This window comes from Pezoporus wallicus, unplaced genomic scaffold (genome assembly GCF_028554395.1).
Source record: "Pezoporus wallicus isolate ANWC-B61680 ecotype Strahan unplaced genomic scaffold, APGP_CSIRO_Pwel_v1 contig_2871, whole genome shotgun sequence".
In the NCBI taxonomy this organism is placed as follows: domain Eukaryota; kingdom Metazoa; phylum Chordata; class Aves; order Psittaciformes; family Psittacidae; genus Pezoporus; species Pezoporus wallicus.
The window spans coordinates 6,038,061-6,063,884 of record NW_026640775.1 but is presented as its reverse complement, the minus strand read 5'-3'; the positions used below and the strand labels follow the sequence as shown (position 1 = coordinate 6,063,884).

At 45.2% G+C, this 25,824-nt stretch overlaps 1 protein-coding gene and 1 long non-coding RNA gene across 4 annotated transcripts; both read left to right on the top strand.

The window, feature by feature from the left end:
- The first annotated feature begins 1,306 nt into the window (after positions 1–1,306).
- Positions 1,307–7,120, top strand: LOC130605272 (uncharacterized). The gene is made up of 3 exons (XR_008973651.1): positions 1,307–1,647; positions 5,172–5,276; positions 6,974–7,120. It is a non-coding gene; the product is annotated as an uncharacterized LOC130605272 (long non-coding RNA).
- A 627-nt stretch (positions 7,121–7,747) lies between these two features.
- On the top strand, positions 7,748–24,724 carry LOC130605269 (cystine/glutamate transporter-like). Of its 3 annotated transcripts, XM_057420619.1 has the most exons (13): positions 7,748–8,384; positions 9,819–10,086; positions 12,840–12,966; positions 13,699–13,814; positions 14,494–14,619; positions 17,139–17,238; positions 17,328–17,372; positions 17,550–17,673; positions 17,990–18,093; positions 19,890–19,986; positions 20,768–20,917; positions 23,395–23,569; positions 24,483–24,724. In XM_057420619.1, exons 2-13 carry the CDS (start codon positions 9,891–9,893, stop codon positions 24,545–24,547), a joined length of 1,425 nt encoding a protein of 474 aa, XP_057276602.1. In that variant the 5' UTR covers positions 7,748–8,384; positions 9,819–9,890; the 3' UTR covers positions 24,548–24,724. The 3 variants fall into 3 exon arrangements, with proteins under 3 accessions (XP_057276602.1, XP_057276601.1, XP_057276603.1); XM_057420618.1 differs by lacking the exon at positions 7,748–8,384 and having other exon boundaries at positions 9,399–10,086; XM_057420620.1 differs by lacking the exons at positions 7,748–8,384; positions 14,494–14,619 and having other exon boundaries at positions 9,399–10,086.
- The last annotated feature ends 1,100 nt before the right edge of the window (positions 24,725–25,824 follow it).

Genomic DNA, 25,824 nt, shown 5'->3' with positions numbered 1-25,824 from the left:
TCCTGCGGTGTGCTCTTGCAGCCAGAAAGCCAACTGTGTCCTGGGCTGCATCAAAGGGAGGGAGCATGTCCAGCAGGTCGCTCCACTCTTGTTGAGGCCCCACCTGCAGTCCTGTGCTCAGGTCTGGGGCACCCAGAACAAGAGGGATGTGCATCTGCTCGAGCAAGTTCAGAGGCCACTAAAATGATCTGAGGGCTGGAGCACCTCTCCTACGGAGACAGGCTGAGAGAGCTGGGCTCGTTCAGCCTGGAGAAGAGAAGGCTCTGGGGAGACATTAAAGCAGCTTCCAGTACCTAAAGGGGGGCCTACAAGAAACCTGGACAGCGGCTTTTTATGAGGGCAGGTAGTGATAGGACAAGGCAGAATGGCTTTAAAGTGAAAGAGGGGAGGTTTAGATTAGACATTAGGAAGCTCTTCACTGTGAGGGTGTTAAAGCACTGGCACAGATTGCCCAGAGAAGTCGTGGCTGCCCCATCCCTGGCAGTGTTCAAGGCCAGGTTGGATGGGGCTTTGAGCAACCTGGTCTAGTGGAAGGTGTTCCTGCCCACAGCAGGAGGGTGGAACGGGATGAGCTATAAGGTTCCTTCCAATCCAAACCATTCTATGATATGTTTCATCTTCTTTCTGAATATGCTTCATGGATGTACAGCAAGTGGCCCGATGCATTTTGCGTATCTGCACAGCCACACAATGGATAGCTCATAGTCTGGGGCTGAATGGCACATTCTATTTGATCTGGAATGGAAATTTTCCCAGGTTTTTGCACCAAACTTGTGGTAGGATGCCTGGCAAGTGGTGGCCAAAGTGACACCAGGAAAAGAGAGAGGGTATTTGACAACCTTGGTCATGATGGGTGAGTCCAGTGAGCAACACTGGTCATCACCTCTCTCCTTGTTTGTCCCTGTGCCTCTCCAGGGGTCAGCACTGGTGGGCCAGGTAAGCTGTAAGCAGGGACCATGCCTGTGTGGTAAGCGCCTGGCTGGGACCGGCAGCTTGTGCTGGTGAGTTCTAGTACTTTTGGTGGCACAGAGGTCCAGTTCTGAACAGAGCTGAGGAGTATTCCTGACATCTAGTTCATGGAATCATAAGATCATAGAACCAGTTAACTCATCCCAGCAGACCATGCTTCAGTCCCAAGCTTTGACAAGCACGGAAGCCCAGACTGTGGCAGAGGCCTTGTGTCCTGGAAACCCCATCTTTGCATAAGAGGGGAGGCCTGCAGGGTTCACTGGCACTGTGACAGGGAACAAGGCTTGGCCTTGGCTGTGCAGTTGCTCCCTTTGGAAGTGTTTTTCCGTGTCTCAGCTGGTGCAGATTGTGCTGGTCTCAGTGACATGTGGAGACTGTTACACACAGATCGAGCACAGCATGCCAGCTTCTTTTCTGTCTCCTTAGCTGTTTTACAATGACTTCCCAATTCAATTGTTAACATTTTTCATAACTATATTGGAGCAGCTGCATCAGTCTGGAATTTGTACACATGTTCTGGATTTTGCAATGTTTCTAACTCACATGGGGCACCTCTCACAAACTGTTTTCTCCATGGAGAGAATCCTTGAAGCCAGCCAGCATTGCTGATGGTACTGCAGCCCCTGCTGGAGTGATGATCTTCCTCAGGTAACCAGCTCCTTCTCCAGCCTCTGCTGGGTAAGAGCTACTTGCCCTGCACAGCCTCCTCGTTTTCTTTGTCCTTTGTGGCAAGTCTGGGGACAGAAACAAGTACAGGTTTGAATTGCTGGTGCCTGCCCAGCAAGTACCTTCAAGACAGGGCGATGTGGAGAGGATGGGGGCTTGGGATATCCTGGCCAGCATCGTTTAAAGCACCCAGGAGGGGATCTGAGTTCAGGTCTTCCATGCTCAGGATGGTGGCTTCTTGGTGCTGGCCACAGTGACTTCAAATCCCAGTGTCTCACATAGCTACGGCCTCATCCTGCAATGGCGGGTCCTCCTTTTCTCTCTCCATGTGTGTGCTGTGTCCTTGCTGAGCCACAACAGCAAGGAAAAAAAACACATGGTGTTTTTGAGCAAGTGGCAGCAGAGCCTTGCTGGGCTGACCTGGCACAAACGAAACCTCCCTCTGAGACACCCTGCAGTGCTCAGATTTGCCTCGGAAGCAGGAGATGCAGTGACCTCTATTTCAACATGAATAATCACAATTGTAGTTCCTGCCCCTCCAGTGATGCAGGTCTTTATTAGACCTGACTGGGGTCTGTAACCTCTGCTGGCTGCAGGTTCTTCCAGCTGCTGGCGTGCTGTGTGAAGTGATGTTCATATTTCCTTCCATTGTTGCTAACTTTACCTGCCATGAATGATGCAATCATGCAGACCAGAAGAGACCACAGGGAAGTTCAAAGCTCAAGATGGGAAAAGGAGGGAGGGAGAGAAAGGAAAGGAACAAACAAACCAAAAAACCAAGCCCAAACCTGAGTTTCTGAGGCTGGAGGTCATTTGAGTGTGGGGCTGAGGGGGCATCACAGACATGCTGGAGCTTTCAGGTTCGAGGGGAATATCCATGTGATGCCTTTCACTTGTCAGTAGCTATCTGTGCTTAAGGCATTACAACCCACAGCTGTGCTGAGTCCCTTCTTCATGGAAACCTGAAGTGAAATGAGCCTTGGGGCTGGTGGAGCCCCAGTTGCTGGAGAGGGAGGGGTGGCAAGGACCATCCCCAAAGACAAGTACAAGCTTATCTCTGCAGGGAAACATGAGGCGGGTCTCAGGCATGGTAGATGACATGGCTGTGGGTGACAGCCATCAGCTGTGCATTGGGACGTTCATGGGAGAAGCTTCTGGAACAGGTTACCTGGAGAGGTCAGGGACTCTGGCCTTGAGGTGTCTTAAGACTCAGCTAGGCGAAGCCATGGTTGACCTGAGCTGGTGTTGGCAACAGTCCTGCTTGCTATGGGAGGCAGGCCCAGAGGCACGCAAAAGTCCTTCCCAGCAGATATCTCTATGACTGCACTTACATTAATATTAAATAAACATGCCCTTGTGTTGACTTAACCTTCCCGGTGAGTGTGTTGATCTGGTTTTGTTGACATGCTTGTTCCTAGAATCTGATTCTCACTAAAAACAGGAGGTGGCCTGGTATGTTACCTGAAAAAACATGTGAGTTGTGGTTTTGGTTAGTTTCTGATGCCACCCTTCAGGTTCTGGGAAAGCTGGCAGCAGCAGCACACTCATCCCTGTGATGACACGGTGCCAAATGCCACCGCACAGCAAGTTCTATAGAAGCAGTTATTGGAATAAGACTCCTCCTTGTTTATGATCAGGAGCCTAATGGCCTTTCAGCGTGCATTTCTGCTATGCCTTTGCACTTGAACTTCTCCTGCAGCTGGTGAGGGCTCGGGGAGTCCAGTGCCAGATGTTCATTCCCTCACCTCTTCTGAGCCATGAGATGTAATAATGTGTTTGTGCTTTACCACCGGCACAATGCAGCACCTCTGAGGGCACAACAGGAGATTCTCCTTTCAGTTCAGGGGTTAAAGCTGTGTCCAAGCTTCCCCCAGCATGGAACATGCTCTGCTCCGATAAGGGCACCCTTAACTAAACCTTTTCCCACTCCTGTGCCCCACAAAGGCTCCTGTCTGGCAGCTGCCAGCACAGCCCATACCCACAGATGGGCTAGAGGGAGGTTCTGTATGTGTGGCAGGGCTGAGAGTAGTCCTGTTTTCCTTCTGGCTGGAGGGTTTGCTGTCTCTCTACAAGGTACTGCTCCCTGTTACCTGTGCATTGTCTTATGGGGGATGAGGTAGTGGTTTTGGTCACAGAAACCCCTCTTTGTCCCCCTTCCTTCCACCAGAGTCATGGGGAACAGTGAGCAATGAATCTGAAATATTGCGTACTAAAATATGAATCCCCATGGCCTAAGAAACTCTGGGTAGGAGCCAGGAAGAGTTAACAAGGAAATGTGTTCCCTCCAGCATAATTGTATGTTTGGCTTGTGTTTTAATAAATGAGTAACAGCTGAGCAGAGAGGCCCAAAGGAGAGAGTCCCCCACCCTGAGGTAGGTTAGAGGCAAAGTTCAGGCCCTGTGCAAGTCAGATACTGGGGTGGGTGATTTATCACAGAACACTGAGGATTAGCTATGGGGTAGACAGGGAGCAGCAATCGGAGTGAGAGGCTAATGCAGAAATGAAGGCTTGTTGGCTTTGAATGTTTCAAGGCAGGAAGAGAAGGAGCAAAGCAAGGCACTGTGGTCGAGGGAGCTGTAGGCGTGGGGTGATAAATCAGCAGCACAGCGGTGACGCTAAGGGGGAAATCATTGTAATATATGAGGCAATATGGAAATAGGGGTTTTATGAATGCAGTCAGCTCCGAAAGGTTTCAGTTCCAGGTGGGTAAAGCAGGGGCAGATCAGGAACCCCCACCAGATGGGGCCCAACATCTGACAATAGCAGAAGCAGAGGAGGGCTTCCTCTGCACTGAGAGCTGTCTCCATTGCAGGATAAACCAGCTTGCATTTATGGGGAATTTCCCCTTTGTGAGGAAAGCTGGTGATGAACATGGCCATTTTGGTATTTCCCCCCTTCAGGATGTGTGAGTTGCTCTTGAAGACCATTTTAAGGAAAGCTTTGGGATTAGTCTGCCATTCAAAAGGGTGGGTGGTTCTGGATGATGGTGCCGTTGGCCTACCAATGATGGGAATATTGGTGTTGGTAAAGCCCCCCACCATAGCAACTCCTCACACCAGCAGCCCCAGGCATGGGTTCCCCAGCGAGCAGCCTGAAGCTGTTAAGCTTGCTCTTGGTAAATCACGAAGCAATGCCTAGGAAGCTATCGTCTGTAGCTCTCAGCCAGGCCAAGAGATAAACCAAGGACCTGGTTCATGGAGGACTTTCTGTTGCAAGGGGGAGGGCTGTCGCGTGTTGGCACTGCCCAGCTCCACATCAAAAGCCCACTAACCCTCAGACCACAGGACTGATTCAGTGTGACAAATTGCTGGGAGGAGGGGGGATGTTCCTGTATTATAGGATTATTGTTATTAATTTTTTATTTGAAATGGTTAAGAAGAATTCTCATTTGGGGAAATTTTGGCTGTACTCTGCTACAGCATTAGGCTTCTCTGTTGGGTTTCTTCTGCTAGAGATGTTTAGATTTATTTTTGTTTGTGTTCTGTCTTATGCAGCTAAGAAAACAGTTTCAAATAGGACAAATTGTCTTGTTCCAGGGAGGAGGTCTGGTCTGGAGAGTGAAAACAGCTTTGCTACTTGGAGAGGCGTCCACAAAAGAGCAAAGCTCTAAGGACAGTTCCCTACATTGTGCCCCACAAGTGGTATTATAGAGCCAAGATGTTGGCCTAAGAAGTCCTTCTATGTGAGACAGTCTCCTTGTTAAGCGCCTTTTCTCTTTTTTTTACCCCTAACATTTATGTGCCCCAGTGTCTGTCCTACGGGTGCTTCTTCTTTGGGTCCAATGGGCAGAGAGACAAGTGCCTGGGGTATTCCCTTCTCCTGCTTGTAAGAAAGGGAAATCATGTTAGTTCCTTTCACAGGATGCTGGTGAACTTTTCTGATAGTCTTTAATAGTTGGTGCTATAGAAGAGTTGAATTTGTCTTAATCAGGTGTGTGTCTCCCATGTTTGGGTTTTGCAACATGAAAGTAAAATGCTCATGAAAAAGCCAATATTCCTGCACAAGATTTGTGGAAAATGAGTTCTGGATGCAAATAAGTGTGAGTTTCTTGTGGCAGTTGGAGAGTGAGATGACATCTGACATCATATAATCTGTACACCTTCTGAAAGTGAATCAGTGCTACGATTGTTAAAACATCTCCACTTGTAGCGCCTGCTTTGGCAGAGTGGTGATAGAAAAGAATTGGTAAACTCGGTGTAGGATATAAAGCCTGGTAGGAAGGAACTGTGAACGCAGCAGGAATTTTGCTGCTTGTAAACCAGGCTCAGTTTAGTCTAATTCCTAGCCAAAGAACCAAAGCGTGGATTCAACACTTTTTAGGTTTTCAATTAAAAGGTCACCATCACATCATCAAGAGGTCCAGGCTCATCACATCATCAGTCTGTTTTCCAGAAAAAGTGACTCTTGTCCAAATGACAGCTGGAAATGCTTAAATGAAATGATAAGTGGTGTGACCTAAGCCAAGAACTATTTTACTGTCAGGGCTTAAAAATATTTTCATTAAGAAAGAAACATTAGGAAATGGCAGTCTTTAGACAGACAACTCATGAGACTAAATTTGTGAAACTGTACAAACAGGACCGGATGGAAATGATTCTTACATTCACACCTAAGGCAATCACCCTGGATTTATTACTGCAGCTCAGGCTGCAAGCCTGTGTCTGATTTATTAATCACTGTCCCTTTCAGTTCCTTAATGGGAGTGGTAAACCAGCTGTAGAAAACTGAAAAGAAGTTGAGCTGCATGTCTTGTCTTTTCAGTCTTTTTCTTGTGTTTGTTTTGGTGTATAAACAAACATCTCTCAGCTCTCCTAACTAGATTTTCTGATTGAGTTCCCAGAACAGACCACCACCAGTCTCATTAAAACTTATTTATGCTGCTTTCATGCATGAATAAAAAAAAGCTTCTGTTCACTGCTGATTTTATTTAGTTAGATCCTGCGCCTTGTGGTGGACATTGAATCAGAGTGACATTTTTGGCACCAAAACAATAAATAAACAGTGGGACTGAGGAGAAAGCTTTGATGCCTGCATCTTTTGCTGTAGGAAAAGGAAGGGGTTAACCTGTTCTTGGCTGTATGGCATTGATTGAGGCCCATACAACGAAAATACAGCTGTAAACTGTTAGGAGTATTCCCTAGTAGCTGGGTGGGTTTTTTTGGGGTATAAGTCACTGAACTGAGATTCTGAAGGTATGATTTGTTTCTCAGGGGTGCCACACACTTCCCATGTGATAGGAGGAGGAAGGTCACTAGTTGTTCTAGGTCTCAGCAGCCCAGCTGAGAATGATGCTTTCTTCCTCCTTTGCTTTTTCTAACTTGCTTGTTTGTATCTCTAGCTTTTCAGCAGTGTAACATCAACTCTGCCTGTGTACCGATCACAGTGGGTCCTGCTCTGTGCTGGGGCCTTTAGGCGCCACCACGAATAACAAATACGATTTTCTCTTTATACTTGTCTCCTTCATCTCCAACCATGCTGCAGTGCCTGTGAGGTAAGACTAACAGCTAAAAATAAATAAAGAAATTGGTAAAGATAAAGAATAAGGGAGTAAAGATCCAGCAGGTGTGAGAAGTTGCGAAATGGGTTTGTTTTTCTCCAGTCCTGCTGGATTGGATGATGAGCTCATGCAAAGGTGCTGTATTTTGGAATGGAGAAGGATTTGAGCCTGTCCTTTAAGTCAAGAGGGTAAACAAAAAGCAGCTTTGTGTATTTCCTTTGTGCTAAGCACATTGTGAATATTCTTAAGCATTGCCACAGGATTAGCATCTCTGCATTTTAATGTGCCTGGTGCTGGAATGCAGCTGGAAAGTGGAGCAAGCAGGAACGGTCTCTCCAGGCAGTAGGCTCTGATAGGTGTTTCTTTGAAGTGCTATTCAATAGCTTTCTGTTACTCTTTCCCTCCTTCCTTCAAGAGCTTCTGGAACAAGTCCTGATAGATTACTGGACTGGACTGTTTAATTTCCAAATGCTTTTGCATGGCAGGAGTATTAAAAAAAAAAAAAAGGCATGTGGACAGAAGTATGGAGTTTGTTATTTACTTTGGATCGTTAACCTGGTCTGTAAATTTGATTTGATCTCTCCATTTTTTTTCCTCCCCGCCCCCTTTTTTAATTTCAGAGCCTGCAAAGAGGAGCTGTCTTTTGCTGCTTTGGGATCCCAGCAAGAATTGGGGGCCTGATGGATTTTAAAGGCACCTGCTTTATTTAAAGCCCAGCCAAACAGATAAGTGCCCTTTTAATTATCTCACAACAGCATTTTAGACATAGCTGTGTGCAACACCTCTTTTCAGTTGGGTTCAATTCGATAAGCCCTCTGTTTCACCATTGCAAATGAATGCTCTGGGGTTCTCCTTTTGGCTGAGAATTACCAGATGATATCGGCATTTCATGTGAGCTAATTAATTAGCGTCTTAGGGAACTGCAGCTGATGGCTCGGGAAGTTATCTCCCAGGGGTTTTTCCCTGCCCCTCTGGAACTGCTGTCTCCAGCAGCCCTGTGAAGTTTTGGGACTCTGAGGAGCAGCTCCGCGGGACCAGAGGAGGCTGATGCGACTCATCTGAGCCTTGAGGAGTGCTCTGGGACTCATTAGAGGTTTAATAACTAAACTCGGCTGCTTTGATTGAGAAGATGCTTGTGCAGGCTTGTCGCAATCTCAGCTAACACTGCTGGCAGGAGAGAGGGCTTTCTGCATGTGCTGGTCATATGTGTGTGGAGAAAGTGATAACCCTGCTTCTTCCTGACAGTTTCCAGGTGGGAAAATAGCTGGGGGTGGGGGAGAGAAGCCCTTAGTTTTATTGAGTTTATACAGGGCATACAAAGAGGTATCATGGATGACTGATAACAAGAACTGTCCCCTCAATGTTATGGGGACATTTATATCTAAGGGTGGAAAGCACCGACTCTTGAGAAAGTAGTTTCTGGCTGCTTAGATCTGCTTCTATAGGTGACTGCTGCTTGCTTTTGGGCACACCACTGCAAATATTAAGTGAAGAAATCATCAAAATATGATCTCTTGTACAGTGTAACTGTAGTAGTATACAGCCACAAGGCAGGGGTAAATATTCATGATACTGAAACTTAATGAGGTAATGAAAAAAACCTACTAAAGCAGAGTATGTGAGCATTGGAGTGGCTGTGTGGCTGGGACAGGAGCCAAATTATCTGCTCCAGACCTGTCCTGTCTGCTCTACCCTGAGCTCTGCTGTTAATTAGCAGTGTAAAATGTCTAGTTTGGTGTTAGGAATATTACAAACAGGTTTGCTATTGCAAATTAGACTACAGTAACTGATGTGAATCCATCCTACCTGCCTAAGCAGAAGGCGAGTTTCTTGGTGAAGGTGCAAGGCTAGGACTGAGAAAAAGACTTGGAGAGACAAGACAGTGAAGTAGGAGGTTACTGTGGCATGAGAGAACTAGATCTGGATCAACTCGTGTGATCCCTGGAATGTCCAAAGTTCCCTGTTTCCTAGGGAAAGCTTCACTCCTGCTGTTACTATGAATAAAGTTTATATTAATAGAAGAAATGACACGTCTGATACTGATGACTGTCCTCTGTCTTACAATTGAAAACAGTGCTTACTCCTGACTCTTCAATAATCTGATAGGGAAAAGGTTTGACAATATGTTGAGAAACACTGGTAAAATGAAGCCCTAATGAGAAAATCAGGGTTTGTTCATTCAAGCAAGGATGGATAAGAAGTTAAAAAACCCAAACATCTGTATACCCCAACTAACAGAGCAATTTGCTCCTCAAGAAAAGCCCCAAAACCCTAAACAAACAAATTTAAACTCGGAGGTCCTTAAGCTTTTGACTATTGGGTTTGCAACTTGGAATCTGCTTTCTGACAGTGTGCTGGTATCTTCCCCCAAATCAGTTTCCATTAAACTAACCCTAACCTGGCCAGTTCCAGTCTGGGCATCAGAGCTGAATTCGGCAATCATACCCTGAAGTGTGGCATGCAACTTGCAATGCTCTGTGCTCCTTGGCAAAAGAGGCAGAAAACAGTACCTCTTAGGAGCTGTATTGATGTGAGGTGGTGCTGAGTGTGTTATAAGCACTTATGGCTTGGTTGGTGTATCCAGCACCTGAGAAGAAGAGATTCAACAGATCTTGACAGGTTTTTGTGGAAAAAATTGTCTGGAAAAGATGACCCCTGAATCCCTATCTCTCTCCTCATCTTACAGGTGATCTTTGAGGACACTTGGGAGTCTGTAGCTTCTGAATGCGTGATCTTCTCCTGGGATTAGAAGAAAGCCATGGGGAAAGACAAGAAGGAACAGGAGCCTGTCTTTCTGAGGAAAAAGATAACTTTGCTGCGGGCTTTCTCACTCCTCATCGGCAGTATGATTGGCAGTGGCATCTTCATCTCCCCAAAAGGAGTGCTGAAAAACTCTGGCAGCATGGGTTTGTCCCTGGTTGTCTGGTTTGCCTGTGGGGTCCTCTCAATGTTTGGTGAGTTGTAAGCTTTGTCATCCTTTGCTTAAGCAACTGGAAAGTGAGGGGATGTAGCACATTTTTATGTATAAAAACTTGGGAGAAAAATAATTCAGAAGTTCCCCGTTCCTGCTGCAATAGAAAAAAAACCATAACAAGCTGGGATATCACCAGGGGTCTTCATTCAAATCATTTCACTGGGGTGACAGAGAAAACCACAGCACTTATGGTTGTGAATATGAAATAATGTTCATGTCCAGGGCAGAGGGGTGACAAAGACTGCAGATGGAGATAGCATGGTCTCTGCCAGGAAAGCTGGGAGAAAAATAAGGGGACTCCTGTCATGCGGAAAGGAGATGCAGGCCCCCAAAAGACACTTGTAAGTCTGAAGGCTGTGCAGTGCTTTTCATAGACACTGTGAAAAGGGCAAGAAATGACAGTCTTAATATGCCAGAAGGAATCCCCTTTCTGTGGGTGAGGATAGAGAAGCAGATTGCCTGGGGAGCTGCAGAGTATCCACCACCCAGGGATGGGTGTTTGGTTGTCTGTCAGAAATGGTTTGGAAGTGACCGATGCTGCCTTGGAGCAGGAGATAGAGCAGATCAGTTCAGCCCTGCTTTCTGTGTGTTACCTGTGGCTTGGTTTCTGGCATCATTTAGTACCAGTCTTTTCTCACAAAGGGTTAACTTTTGATGACAGTTTCATCCTAATTCTTCTGAAATACTGTAGCTCTTAAAGTTGTGATGGGTAAAATGAGTGGCTTTTAGTTTCCTCTATTAACTGTATAAAATCACCATCTCAGAAATTCTCTAAAGGTGCTGTTAGGAGAACTGCAAGATCTGTCAGCTCTGGGGAGAAATCTGATGTTTATTTCAGTCTGTGACTTTTTAATTCTTCTGTCATAACCTGGGAGGAGTGGGGGGAGAACCCCAAACAACCCAAAACAAAAAACCAAGAAGGGAGAAATACTCCATGTGGAAGAAAACACTTTGGCACTGTGGCATGTACACACAAGTTTAGAAACTGAGACATTCAATTGTCAGTGTGGCAACAAGTGTGGTTCTTACTCTTAGCATATGTGTACCAATATTTCATGTTGCAGCCTATATGTGGGGTTTTTTTGGCAAATTATACACTTTTGCTTAAAGAAAATCTTAATGTATAATGTGAGCACGGTGTTTCTTTTAACTGAGCAGAGCAATAAATGATAATGTGTGTGCTGATCACATAAGGAGCTCTGCTTCCAAATGGAAAGGTTTTCTCTCTTCATTGCATCCTTTGATAGACACTGCTGGAAAGGCTTTGGGAGCCTCTTTATCAAGTGATTGTATTTTGTAGCCTAATCTGTTGGTGTGTTCTTCCCTTTTATCAACTTGATTACTTTTCCTGATTATTTCTCTGACACGTCTTTTGCAGTAAATTAAAAAGGCCTGCTTTCTTTTAGGCTTTTTTTTTTCAAGTACAGCATTTATACAAGTCCTATAGCGTAAGTTCAGCAAAGCACATAACTGCACACTTGAATCATGTAAGGAGACCCACTGGAATAAATAAGATGACGTGCCTTTCTCTATTTGACACTTTGAACAGAGATTCTGCACAGATTTACCAACAAAAAGGTGGGGAAAAATTGAGGTCCTCACCACTGGCATGACCTGCAAATGGCACAATCACCATCAGACTTGGAAGCATGGCCATATCGCCACTGGCTTCCTCTGTGCCCTCCCTCCACTCCTAGAAGATCAGCTGGGCAAAGAAGTATATAGCACAGCTACAGACGTACTCACCCCACAGGGTCAAATCCCATTTAGAGGGGGAGTTGTGCTTATAGAAGTAAGGTGTTTTGAGATTTCTGGTGGACAGAGGATGTTTAACCTTGCAATTGAATCCAGTGTAGGCAGGGCTTAAAACTTGTACTTGGATATGTTCAAATGGCCCGGTGAATTGCTCTATGGAGAAAACACAGATGGAATTTTTTTTGGCACAGGCAGAGGCATGCAGGTTTCTATCTACTTTCCTAAAAGCTTTAAGCTGTCTTCTATGGCTTACCTCTCTCACGGTTTCTTGTTGGGCTCCAGAGCAGGGGCAGGGAGGCACAGAGCACTTGCTAAGACAGGAACAGGCAGTCCCCAGGTCTGTCAGTACACTCATATATGGACATGCGAGAAAAGACCAACTGAGCCTGTCATGTGGACACTTCTCTTGCTCTCCACCATTGGGGTTACGTTTTCCTCCAGTGCCAGGTCTTCCCTCTTCACCTGGAAGAGAGATGCCCTTCCAGGTCCCCTCTCTTGTGTCTTTGAAGGAAGGGATTTATGTGAAGATATGAGATAATGACATAGGAATATGGTCTGTGGTCAAAAACATGACTGAAATGACCAGTTCAGCCACGGCCTGTTGGCTGAGCTGCTGTAACTGCACCATTTCACCAGTCTGTGAGAAGTGAGAATCCAAACTTCCAGGACATTTTTCGAAGAGAACCTTTCATAGCTTAGTGCACTGTCTCCATCATACGTGTTTCCACATAACTTCCACGGAAAAGCTGCATCATTAACTAGAAAATTGAGAATTTTTTTCCTTCTGACAGAAAAGTTGATTACTTCAAAACACTGTGGCACACAAAAATAGGGAAGAGTATTTCTGCTATTCCAAATTTTCTTCCTCTAATTCCCTATTTATTTTAAACAGATTCATTCAATCCCTGAAAAGTTATACAGAAAGGAGAAAATCCATGGGATGATTTACTCAGTGCATTCCTACCTGAACTTTTACAGGTGCCTTGTGTTATGCAGAGCTTGGAACGAGAATCACCAAGTCTGGAGGACATTATATCTACATTTTGGAGACACTAGGGCGTCTGCCAAGTTTCTTATTTCTGTGGGCAGAGTTTTTTGCTATTAGGTAAGAGGGTTTTTTGTTTGCCTTTTGCTGGATGCTGTGATGATTTAAAAATACCCCAAAGTTACTGTGCCAGGTAACAGTCTAGGCAGTTTTTAAAGGAAAGAGTAGAAACAATCTGAACAACTTTTAAAGATTTACAGTGATAAAACAAGAAGGCATCATGAGTTAATAGTTACGCATGTTCAATGTGATCTGTAGTTGAAGAATATCTCTATTCTCCCTTGGCAGCTGGTATCCTTCAAGAGCCATGGTATTTTTTTTTAGACTAACAATGAATGCCAGGTTTATTTCAGATTTGTTTTCCTGTGAAACTTTCTCGGATTGTCCTGTGGAGAGAGCTTTCTGGCTCAGCTTTCTGACTTTCTGGCTTTCTGACTTAATATTTTAGAAACTTGTAAATTACTTCTTTTTATTAACTTGAAAAAAGAAAGTCCTCACCTCTCAATAACCTGTGTCCTTCACATAAACTGAGATGAAGAAGGACATGTTAACCCCACTGCACTTCTCAGTATGATTAATCTTGACTTTTGCTTTCAAGTTGGAAATGAATCTTTTTGCAACATGTGATTTTTAACCTATTTACTGAGAAAACCAATGGGAATTTACCATGTGCATGGGTCAGCAGGATTAGGTTGGCTGGTGAAACCTCCCCTCCTAAGTTTTGTGCTGTTTTATATCGTGCCATTTCTCAGCTGTCTGCAGACCACAGCTTGTGCTCGGTTCCCTCCACAGGCCTGCCAACAGTGCTGTTATTTCTTTGGCGTTTGGAAGCTACATGCTGGAGCCATTTTTCGCCCCCTGTGCACCCCCTGTCCCTGCTGTGAAGCTTGTGTCTCTCCTGGGGTATTGTAAGTACTAACTGTTATGGGACTGCTGATCTTGGAGCCTCTCTGCCCCAGACCAGGGGCACTTATGGGGTGATATGTTCTGGGATAACTGTGGGATGGGGCCCCATGTTATGTACTCGGCCACCCAAAACTTCCTTATCCAAGGTGCTGTTTTGAGGCCACTGTATTCTCCAAAAAGTGGAATAGGCCTCCCTGTTGACCATCTATTGCCTGAGGCTGGAGGATTGTGCCAAATATCAGCGTAGCAGCTCTTTATGAGTAATGGTGCAAATGTCACCTGGGTTGAGGGTGTAAGGCTCAAGGTTTTGAACTCCTCACCTCGTGTACCCAGCCTGTGAAGCTGTCCTGCCTGCTCTGGCTGGTGTGTGCTGGCACAAGACCCTGGTGAAAGGGGGCTGCTGGGACAGATGTCCCTGCAAACTCCCACTTTCCCCCTAGGTAGGCATGGAACACCCAACAGGAGCCAGGCTCCTGGTCCCACCTAGGAGCAGAACCCAGCTCCCCCTCCAAATGCTGTATGTTGCACCACGCGTCATATTTTCTCACATCTCTCACCACAAGCATCCTCTGCAAGGACACAGCCTTCATCTCCCTGTCATCCCTAGAGGAGGGGTGCTGTATTTTTTCTTGCATGCATCGAGCATGGTCTACAGCTGTGGCAGTGTGGTCTCCTCTCCAGACATGATCCTCGCCCTCAATTCCTGGAGCGTCACCTGGAGTGGCCAGCTGCAGACGGCTCTCTCTGTTGTCAAACTCCTGGCTCTTGCACTCATCATCGTGCCAGGGATGATGCTGCTTGCCAAGGGTAGGTGTGCTGCTGTGTGGCTGAGAGAGGGTGCTCGACATGCCTGCCTCACACGGCTTTTATCAGTCCCCAGTGACAAGGTATTACTCGTTTAGCTGGCAGGAGCCTTCTCTGCCTTTGTGCTGGGTATGAATCAGCTGGAAGCTGAGACCAGCGTAGTTGGCACTAAGCTGTATCGTTGCACTTATGAACTTGGCTCAGCAGTGCTTTCTCCAAACCTGAGTGAGCCTCAGTGCCTGAGGCAGTGTGAGCCTGCCCAGGGTCATACAGGCACCTTCCTCTGCAGGCAGTCTTTCTTTGGCATCAGACTGGCCTGTTTACAGTGTGGCTTGAAATCCTTCCAGAACAGCGCAAATTTGATGGACATCAGGGGTGTGTGACAGCATCCCTTGGTGACCTGAGCGAGTCACAGCTGTGTAATGAGTTACCACCCCTCATAGATGAGCCCTGGTCACAGCATCTCTAGCCCTTCTGTGGCTTAAGCTAATGGTTTTTACTTTCTAATTGAGAAGAGTGGTAACTTAGTAAACTCACAATGGGTTTTTGCCAAGTTAGAATTGCAGACTAGATTGCCTACTCACATCCAGAGCGGGGAAAAGAAACAAACCTGCCAGTGGTATCTTCTGGGAATGATTCAAGAGTATTTTTAAGTGCCTCAGTTTATAGAAAAGCCCAAGGCATTCCCGCTCAAGGGATAAAGCTTGCTCCTGTTTCATGCTATTACCTTCCTCTGCAGAGAAACAACACAGGCAGTAGGCTCCACGTTCTTGTTTCTTTCTAATGTCTGGTGCTGGCTCCTTTGAACATGCAAATATCCCCTTGGGCTGGCAGCACTTCTGAACTGGAGGACCGCCCTAAAGCTAGAAATCCTGAGCCATTATTGTTAGGAATGCCTTTAAATGACAATCTGGAGCCTTGGCACCCGTCCTCCAGTGAGGAGGATAAATGCCTGTGACATCTGGAGGGAGAATTCACGAAGAGACCTCAATATGACAGGTTGTATTTAATGTGATTCATGAGGGACTCTAAATCACTCATTAATGTAATGCAGACAATAAATCCTTTTTATGCACCATCACTTATCAGCAGTCATTTTAGAACATAAAAAAACCTACCTGGATAGTCCCACTCCCATGTTTTTGTTTCATTTTCTTCAAATCTATTTCCTTTTTTTATTTTTTTTTTTTCCTTAAAAATCGATTTTGTGCTTTTAAATGAGTTTCCCCTATTCCCCTGCCTTCTTGTTCTTCTTTTTCTGGTTGCACTCATGTCATTTCCTCTGCCATTACCTTTCTTTTGGCTCAGGTTTATTTTAGAGACTTGCTGGCCCAGCGTTTCAAACCCAAATGCCTAAATCTCATCACAGACCTCCTTGCAGAGGCACCTTCACAGAAGTGGCCTGAATCCCTCTATGTGCTTGGTTGCCATTCCATCCCTTTCCTGGAGAAGCACAACTATGCAAACTCTGCATCTTTTACTTTTAAAGATACTTTGTTAGGAAGAACTGAATATAGAAGTGGAACCAAATCTTGGACCACCTGCATTTGAAAATGCAAATCCTTTGACTGAGTTTTTTTATTGGTCTTTCTCTGAATGACAGGCCATTAGGTGTTTCTTCCTTCCCTAGGGGTTTGTTTAGTTTTGGAGTTTGATAAAATAAGGCCAGGCTGGAGAGAGCCTTGGGCGACATGGTCTCCTGTGAAGCATCCCTGCCCATGGCACACGGGTTGGAACTGGATAATCTTAAAGTCCTTTCCAACCCTAACCTATTCTATGGTTCACATCCAAAATCCCAACTGTTGCTATTTCAAGCAGAGAATTTTTAGGAAAACCGGGGGAGTTGGTAAAACAGGACCTTTATCTGAGCCTCATCTACTTTCAAATTATATTTGCTCTGCTTTGTGTATCCTCAGTCCTTCTACTGTTGGTGAGCCTCAGGAGGTGGGCAGGGATATTGCCAGAACAGGTGGCCAGGCTGCTGGCTCCCACTCTCTCCTCCACCCTGGTTTCCATACTCTGGCCAGCATGGGGCTGGGGTCAGCCCTTTGGCAGCAGGATCAGGAGGGAGCACAGAGGGAGTCAAATTAGCCGCCTTGCTGGCTGTACCACATCAAAGAGAAGCGTGCATCCAGCTGCTTAGGGAGCCTTGGGGGACAAAAAGGGGGGTCAACCTGGCAAATTAACTTGGGACCTAAAGAAAAGACAAGGACAACTTAGGTCCACTCATCTCCACAATTTCCTGCTGCCACAGCAGGCTCCGCCTGAAACAGAACCAGATGTTGCCCTTCCTGAAATGTCTCCTGTAGCTGGATGGGGAATGGTTAGTTCTGTCACTATGAAGTAAGTGCATTGGTACAGCATTGCAAATTAAAACAATGAAACAAATCTGAATACCTGGCTCCAAGGAACTCACACTCTTCCTTGGTCTGGGCAAGAGGTACAAGAGGTGTTATCCTGTGGGAAGGAAGCTTATCTCTGATATTTCCTTGCTCTGTGTCCATTGTTTATTTCTTCTGTAGGCCACACTGAGAACTTCGAGGATGCTTTTGACAGACAGTCCCTGGTTTTGGATAAACTTCCCCTGGCTTTTTATGCAGGCATGTTCGCGTATTCAGGCTGGTAGGTGTGAAGGGTGGGTGCTTCATGGGCAGCAGACTGGTGTCCCAGACATGGCTCAAACTCTGTCCCTGTCTCTTCCCACCATGCAGGTTCCAGACCAGCTTTGTGCGTGAAGAGTTGGTCAGACCTGAACGGTAAGGCTGGGAAGAAGTCATCTTGGGTTAGCAGCCTCTGGGGTACCATGGCTTTCATAAACACAGTATGAGAGGAAATACGTTTGTGGGTTCATCTAAACAATGTCAGCTGCAATTTGTGGTAATACTGTGCATAACAAGGAATAAGAGCTTGTTCTTTGTGTGCATTTCTTGTAGAAACATCCCCCTGGCTGTCATCGTGTCCGTGATCACAGTAATTGTGGGGTACATGCTCACCAATGTCTCTTATTACACAGTCTTGGAAACACAAGACGTTCTGGCTTCTCCTGCTGTGGCTGTGGTGAGTTGTCACCCCTACCATTACCTTTCTTCAGTGTGGTCAGCTTATACTGAAGGGGTGGTCATGGCAAGTGTTTTGGAGATGGTTTTCCTATAAAATGCTTTATTGCTTTCTCATTTCTCTGGATTATTGGGTAACAATAACTTCTTCTAGTCTTGCCTGAAAGATAATGGAAAATAACCTGCAGTGACAGTAGAAAAGGTAAGATTTATGTGTTATGTTTTAGTCCTTCAGTGGAGGAATTTTTTCTCTTTTGAATCTGATATTGCCTAGAGATCGCCACATGTTCCTAAAGTCACATTTGTTCTTCCTCCAGAGCTTTGCGCAACAAGCCTTCAAAAGCTTGACCTCCGTAATCCCTATCCTTGTCTCGCTGTCCTGCTTTGGAACCATGAATGGAGGAATCTTCACATTTTCAAGGTTGTGTCCCTAAGAATTTATTAGCTTTTTGGCTTACTTTATCAGAGGGAAACACCAGCAACTTGTGCAGCTGCCCATCCATGCAGTAACATTTTAGCTGCCCATGAGGGAAAATAAGGCCTTTGACTCCTGGGATGTCAATTACATGATGATCCCTTTTGGCTAAGAGTTACCTTTTCTACTTCTGGCCAGGTCCACATTTTGGTGTCTAGGGCTGGTCACAAACACATATTCTAACTTCTTCCCCCCTACTTCAGTTTAAATCCCTAGTTTAAAGTGAAATGTCAATGTTTCTGATGAACTGGAAGCTTTGTTGATGTTGGCAGCTGCTCAGAGAGACTGAGTCATCTTTTGCTAGGTTCACTTAGCTGCTCCACTGCAGGGCACAGGGTCCTTCTCTTGTGAGGATCTCTGGCCAGAGGCAAACTCTCCCTTGAGGACTTTGCTTTGAGGTCAGCAAAATGTTATCAGAGACAAGCTATTCCTAAAGCAGTAGTTGAGGCTCAGCAAGTCTTGTAGCAATAAGAAGAGCTTTGTTCCATGAAAAAAATATCTTGCCAGCCTCACTGGCTGCTACACTGCATATGCTTATGGGAGCCTTGAAATTGGAGAGTAGGGCAGAACCCAGGGAGAAGCACAGCATGCTGGTCCCAAGGAGCTGAGCGAACTCTCTGGAACTAGTTCTGTTTCACAGCTTTGATTGCAAAAGGAAAAATCCCTTGATAGGAAAGGGATGTATCATAGCACAAAAGGTAATGAGCTATTTGATCCACTACCCTGAAGTCCTGTATTATATACAAGTGGGGAGAATCCTCCCCGTTAGCTCCTCTAGATCCTAGTTTTCTTTGAGGATGAGAAGTCCCTGGGCAGCACAGAGATTCTGCATATCACTATCGCCTTTCTCTCCCCCATCTTGGCACCATTAACATAATCACTGCAGAAAGGCCATATAAATAGTGATGGGGCCTCCCTGGCTGTTGGCCAGTCACACCCCTGCAAAACCACAGAGATAGCTATAAAACCAATTTTACACTCGTGCCCCAGCTGCTTTGGGCCCTGCTCCAGCCCAGCTGATGCTCCAGCATGGTTTGTTTGGGGATATTAAATTTATAAAATTAGATGCAATGTCTTCTCCCTAATTGCCCGTTCGTGAGTCAAAGGAGAGATGCAGGCAAGGAGATCTGTCATTTTGTAGCTGGCCTCTCGGCATTATGCCAAGCTATATTCTCCAACAGCTGGCCAGAGGATTGAAATCTATTATTTGTGGAAACTGCACTTTATTTTCCTTTATATATATATTTGAATATATATTTTATGTGCTATATATATGTTTCTATGTATTTTATATATATAGAAAAATATAGACATGTAGACTGACAATCCGTTTTCACAAATTTATGATCTTCTCTCATTAAGAATTGCAGTTTGTCACCCCTTCACTCCCTACTGGAAAAACTAGCCCCTTCTCTGATGGCAGAAACTTTTTTGCTTCTATTTCCTGCCCAGACTCATTCATGATCACTTTGGACCTGCCCGCAGGTCTCTGCTAACTGTCCACCTGAGGGCATGCTGCCAGTGGTCCTGCTGGTGGGTTCTGTGCTGAGTTGAGCTTTCCTGGGAGAGCTATGGGAATTCAACACTGGGCTTTTCTACCAAGTTCCCCAAAAGTGTGGCTAAAGCCAGACCCGTGCTGGGGGACAGTATCCTGTGGCCTCAGGTCAACCCAGTGACTGACAGTGATCTTACTTCCTCTGGAAGTGTGGTGCTAATGCACAGGGCTCCCTGTCTTTTCCTAGGACCCTGTTTGTGGCTTCCAGGGAAGGACAGTGGCCTCCTCTCTTCTCCATGATCCACATCCGAAGGCATACACCCCTTCCTGCTGTCATGTTAATGGTAAGGAGACCTGACTGTGTTGCATACCCTGTTGTTGCAGTCTTGTCTTTCTTGCAAACTTTGTGGAAGCTGAGGAGTTTTAAAGTATGTTGACACTAAGTCAGCCTCTGAAAAACAATGAAGGAGGAATACTGAAAATGGCTGCATCTTGTGCCAGCAGCAGTATCCAAACCTACTATCTCGAAGTCCCTGCCTTATAGCCTTGGGCAGCTTTTTTAAAAGTGCATCCCCTATCATCTGCCACAGTTGCTGATTGATGTTGTCCTATGAAAACACCTCTTAGGCTTTGGCTATTTGGAAAACTGAAATTCCCAGGTGTAGTGGAAATGCAGGGAAGGAGCATTTGCAGAGGTGCTCTCAGCTGGGCTTTATGGTTTCCTTTTTTCTCTCAGGAATGGTCCACCTTCGTCCTGACTGTGTTGCAGTGCCTCTCGCAGGTTGACTGACCTGCTAAAAACTTAGCAGAGATCTTTGTAGGTAGCCTTTGTGCTGGCAGTGGAGTCTTTTGGATCATGCATGCTTGGGACATAAAGCATCAAAGATGCTGTTGATCTTGAAAGGATTGCTCCTTTCTGTAGCACATCATTATAGTGTGTTTAGGCCTTTTGCCTTCAGTCTGTGACACTGTTTTATAGAGCTCTCTGACCTCTGAAATGTTGGGGCTGTGAAGTAGCTGCCTGTGATTGCAGGGGGACTGGAGGAGGTGAACCATATTACCCTTTTCTAGCCCGAGGACCACAGTAAGGTTTTAATGACTGTATTTTATCTTCACAATGGTCAGTTCCCTTTGGTTACTACCATGGTGTGTATCGGAGATATCTACCATCTATTGAACTTCTTCAGCTTTTCCCGATGGCTCTTCATAGGATTAGCCACCCTTGGGCTCATCATCCATCGCTACCGTCACCCAGAGCTGCAGAGCCCGTTCAAGGTAACACACAGCATGTATCTAACAGCCAGGAATGTGCACAGACTTGACATTTCTCTCTCTTCTATTTGCTAATAATTAGAGCATTGCATGGTTGTGGTTGCCCTTAGGCTCTAAGGAGTCTTAATACCTATTGCTCAGTAAGGCATGTGAGCAGCTCTTGAAATTGGTTGGCATGTGTGAACAGCCAGATGTGGTCAATTCTATAAAGCTGGTTCTATGTAGTGTCAGCAGTCACATCTGTAAAATAGCAGCCTGCTCCAGGGGGCAAAGTTTCAGGCTAGGAAGTGGGAGATACACAGAAAGCAGCTGGACACTCATCTGTCATGGGCTGCATGGAGGGACCCTTGCCTGGGTGTTATTTCAGTGGTAGGTAAGTCTCAGCTCTAGCTGAGAAGTGGGAGGGAGTCAGGCCACAAAGAAAAGAGCATGGCCAGAAGAATCCTGGGAGCAAACCTGACTTGAGGGGAATCATCTGCAGACACAAAAATATTGTATAGTGTAGAGCAGCTTGTGTGCAACTGTTGCTGCCACAAGCCCTGAGGGTGCGCACAGCACATAAATGCATGCCACAAAGTGTAAAGCACCTTGTCCTCGTATACCTTTCCCTAGCCTCAACTGGGCCTCTCTGGTGGCCCTTCTCATGCTTCTGGGTGCTGGAATCCTCTGCATTGGTGGGAGATGCTGGAGTTGGTGCTTGAACAGCTTTCTTGTGCTCAGGGCACCTTTCCTATCGCTGCATAATGTGCAGAAGGTGTTTGGCTGGGGTAGTTTGGCTTGCAGTTTGTTCCCATCTGGTGCCTCCACCCAGCTCTTGCATGGGAGAGGAGACTTCTTTGCTCACAGATGCTGTGCTGCGGGTCAGTGGGAAGCTCAGGGGACAGAAATGCTTCCTACATCTCCCACAGGGCTCCTCCCTGAGCTGTTCAAAGCCTGATGCAAAGTTTAGGGTGAGTTTTCTTCTTCGTCTTTGCTGGAGACAACGTGTTTTTCAGAGACCTTGTAGCTTTCCTTTTTGCAGAGACCTTATAGCTTTCCAGTTTAATGGCTGGCTGCATTCGTGTACTCATGCAGAAACAGAATTTAAATAACTTTTCTTTTTCTTTTAAACCAAGCTCTCAGGGGAAGCTTATTAGTGGATAGCACTGGTGATGTTTTCAGTTGCTGACATTTTGCCCCATTTATTTTAGACAGATGTCGTGATTCAGATGAGAATTGGGATTTTAACGGTTCACAAAGGTAGATTAAGTGAGGGAGGGAAATGCTGGAAATTTAGTTCGTTTGGTTGTTTTTTTTCTCCCCTCTCCCTAATTTCCATAACCTCTTGAAACCAGCCGGACAGTTATCTGGAAGAGCTGAACGCAGGTGATGTGGGCATATGCTGCGCTCTAGTGGCCAGATACAGGTCGTCTTCTGCCATAGGCTTACGGAGAGCGAAGCATTAAATACCTTGCGGTTCTGCTAGTACTTTTCTCCCCTATAGCATTTTGAGTTTAAAAATGGTGAGAAAACACTGGAAAGAGGAGGAAGTGGTGCTCTTGCACACCTCTCAAGCAGATGTGCAGCGTGAGTGTGTGCGCACAGGAGAGGCTGGCAGGGGATGCTCCATCTGGAAAGACAGCAAGAGCAAGTAAGTTTGGCGGCTGGATGGCTGCCACCTCTAGGGCAATTGATCTCTTCCAGCTTGACATGGTCCAAAATAGGAATTCTATTACCAGAAAAGAGATTGCCACCCTAGATGAGACCAGCAGCTCCTTCATTCCATCAGCCTTGGCAAAGAGTAACTTGACTGAGGTTGGATTTGAAGACTGAGGACATATTTCACACATTTATTATTTATTGCAGTCTTACACTTTACTCTCCAAATAAATCAGACAAATTGGCCCAACCAACAGGGCAAGGCTGAAGTGCTGACTGCTTCTTTGGTCTTTTCATCAGGGCATTGTTGAAACTCATGTTCTTAATGTAGGTGCTATGAAGATAGGAAGTCTGGTTTTGGTCACTATATGTCCCTGGCAAGGTGGAGGCAGGTTAAAATGAATCTCGAGTGTCATAACTGAAAAATGGTTTGGTTGAAAGTGCTGCTGCTGCTCTTGACTTCAGATTTTCCACCAGCAGCTGCCACACATGACAAGTCAGTACGTGTGCATATGCATGTACAGGAGCAGCACATTCAGAGAGCAGTGAGGTATAGCTGCCTTCTCCACCTGCTTGGCTTCCAGTTGCAGGTGAGGTTCATACTTTGATTCACGTGACTCATGCATCTCACAGGGAACACTGGGCTCTGAAGGTGGTACATGTCAATTTTTGTTCAATGAATTCTACTAATTTGCAACTGGTTGTACAGAAGCAGTGAGCTGGGCAGCTATGTGATTTATCTTCTTTAAGATGGAGAAGTGAATATGGTGTGTACTGGTACATATGGAGGCTGATTTGCTACAGCCATCAATTTTGCCTGTCTTCTGTGCTCTTTTCCCCAGGTTCCCCTGTTCATTCCCATCTCTTTTACCATCATCTGCCTCTTCACAGTGGCAATGTCTTTCTACTCAGACCCTGTGAACATTAGCATCGGATGCACCATAGTTTTAAGCGGTTTTCCAGTCTACTACCTCATAATCCACAAGCAAATGTCAGATTGTTTCCGTAGCCCATTATGTAAGTATGCATTTGAGATTGAGTATTGTGGACCTAAAAGCACACCCAGGGGTGGGGATGTTGGTTTGGTCTCAGCACCTCTAATGCAAGTTGCTCCACAACCAACAGAATTCAAGAAGCATAAGTCATGACTCCTACCATAAGACACAGTCTCTGCAGCCAAAAAGCTAAGGGGGTAGGCTGTGCTGCCTACCTGTGCTGCCTGTCTGTGGTGGTTGGCACCCAGGCATGGACTTTGTCTGCCTGGCTGGTGAATATACTGACAAGTGAGCTTGATGTTTTCTTTTAAGAAAGACAGGGCTGACGTTTATCAACAGGCAACAGGGAGGGTTGTTTTCACACCCCAACCCTTGGGTTCTGTTAAACTTATCATATCTTCAGGATCACCACCTCTTAGTCAAATTTGCCTCACACTGAGGAATAAGATCAGAAGTTAGGATGGAGAGACTGACAGGCAGATACTGTAAACCTGTGCCCAAACATACTTGCTGAAAGGTTGGGGAGAGGACTAGTAGGAGAAGGCAGTGCTGCCTGAGGGCTGTCTGTTTCGTGAAGAAGCCAGGATGGTTTGTGGCACAGATGTGGGTGTATGAATGAGAGACATCTCCACTATTTGCAATGTCTAGCACAGATTTCCTTTGGGTGTAGCTCTGGTGGCATAACCTTTTCAGAAACAGGAGTCCAGTTTTGAGTTTAATTTATAATTTCATTTATGAATCTTTTTTCTCTTGATCTGATGTTGGGCTGAGGTGTATCTGTAACCACTGAACTGAAGAAAACATACAGCAAGAAAGGAAATGGATACAGTGATCTACTAACTTAAGTAGCTCCGGCCAGCAGCTGATGCTCTGAGTTTTAGCCGTATCTCAAGACTTCCTCTGGACTAAACATTTTTCTTTCTCCCCTCTTTCAGATTATCTTACACATAAACTACAGTTACTGCTGGAAGTAGTCCAACAAGAAATCAAGACTTACTGAGAAAACCATCAGAACTCACACGAGAATGTAAAATCTACTTACTTCGTTTCTGATACCTTTGATCCTACCAAAAGCAGGCCATGGTACCGTTCTTTTAATTGCTGCAAATGAGGATGAGCCTGAGCCAAAACCTTGCTGCAAGTCTTCCTAAGTTTGCTTAGGAACTGGGATGAGTGCATCGCATCTCTTTCTGCCCCCCCCCCCCCCCCCCCTTTTTCAGCAGAACAATCTAATTCTGTGAAATGAGTTTGCTTTGCCCTCAGAGTGTCTTCAAAACCAAGATCCTATTTTGCAGCCTAGCCCAGTCCTCAGTAAAATAGTGTATGTGTGTGTATACTCACACTATCTTTTAGTTTTCTAACTTGGCAAATAGAGGGAGGGAGCATGTTGCAGACCTTAGAGTTCAATACATGGAAGACAAATGCAGGTTTCAAACCGAAATGCTATAGTAGCCATGAGGTGGACAAGTATTAAGAAAGGAAATGTGTGGGGAGAATAAATTAGATTTAATGTAGATGAATTGGAAAGTAAGAGGCAGGGGGATTAAACTTAGTTCACCAGAAAGCAAACCCTTTGAAATTTAAGTATTAACAAAGTAAGGTGAGCATGTTTTGCTTTGTTTTATTGCATAAGCAGAATAAGCTTATTTTGTTTTGAAATTTAAATTTTCAATTTTCAATTTTATTTTTCTGAAATGACCTTTCAAAATGCATAAACATATTTAAAAAAAAAAAAGTTAAATATTAACAAGAATATAATAAAGTAGATCCTGACCTTTCCTCCACCTCCCTAGGCCTGCTCCTCACCAGTGAAGTTGAAAATTCAGATTTTGGCCCAACTCCAGTGACTTTCATTTTCTCCTTTACTTAGACAAGACTTTAGTTAGGTGAGACTTGGGCAGATTCCTGAATGCGTGCATCTTTTGGTGCTGTAAGAAGACATGAAAGACTTCATGTCAGAGCTTTAACTTCAAATATGCAGTCAAATGGCTTGCTGAATCAGTACGTAAATGCTTATTTGAACTATTGACATAAGAAAGGTTTCCATTATTAACATGTCAATGTTATATCCAGATAAAACAGCAACAGGCTATTCCCAATCAGTTAACTGTTAGTCTTTTCCTAAAAAATGGGTACCAGTATGCTAAGACTCTTCTAATGGTGACTGGAGAGACGAATAGCAGAACATGGAGCTTTTTTAATCTTTTGTATCAAGCATTTATGTACTTAGAGTAAAACCAAAGTACAAACCCAATGTAATCTACTGAAACTTGTAAA

Excerpts from the sequence above, each read along its gene's own strand:
- LOC130605269 (XM_057420619.1), top strand. The coding sequence starts at position 9,891 with ATGGGGAAAGACAAGAAGGAACAGGAGCCTGTCTTTCTGAGGAAAAAG. Across the intron at positions 17,239-17,327 it reads ATGTTCGCGTATTCAGGCTG|GTTCCAGACCAGCTTTGTGC; the intron begins GTAGGTGTGAAG and ends CCCACCATGCAG. Across the intron at positions 17,373-17,549 it reads GAGTTGGTCAGACCTGAACG|AAACATCCCCCTGGCTGTCA; the intron begins GTAAGGCTGGGA and ends CATTTCTTGTAG.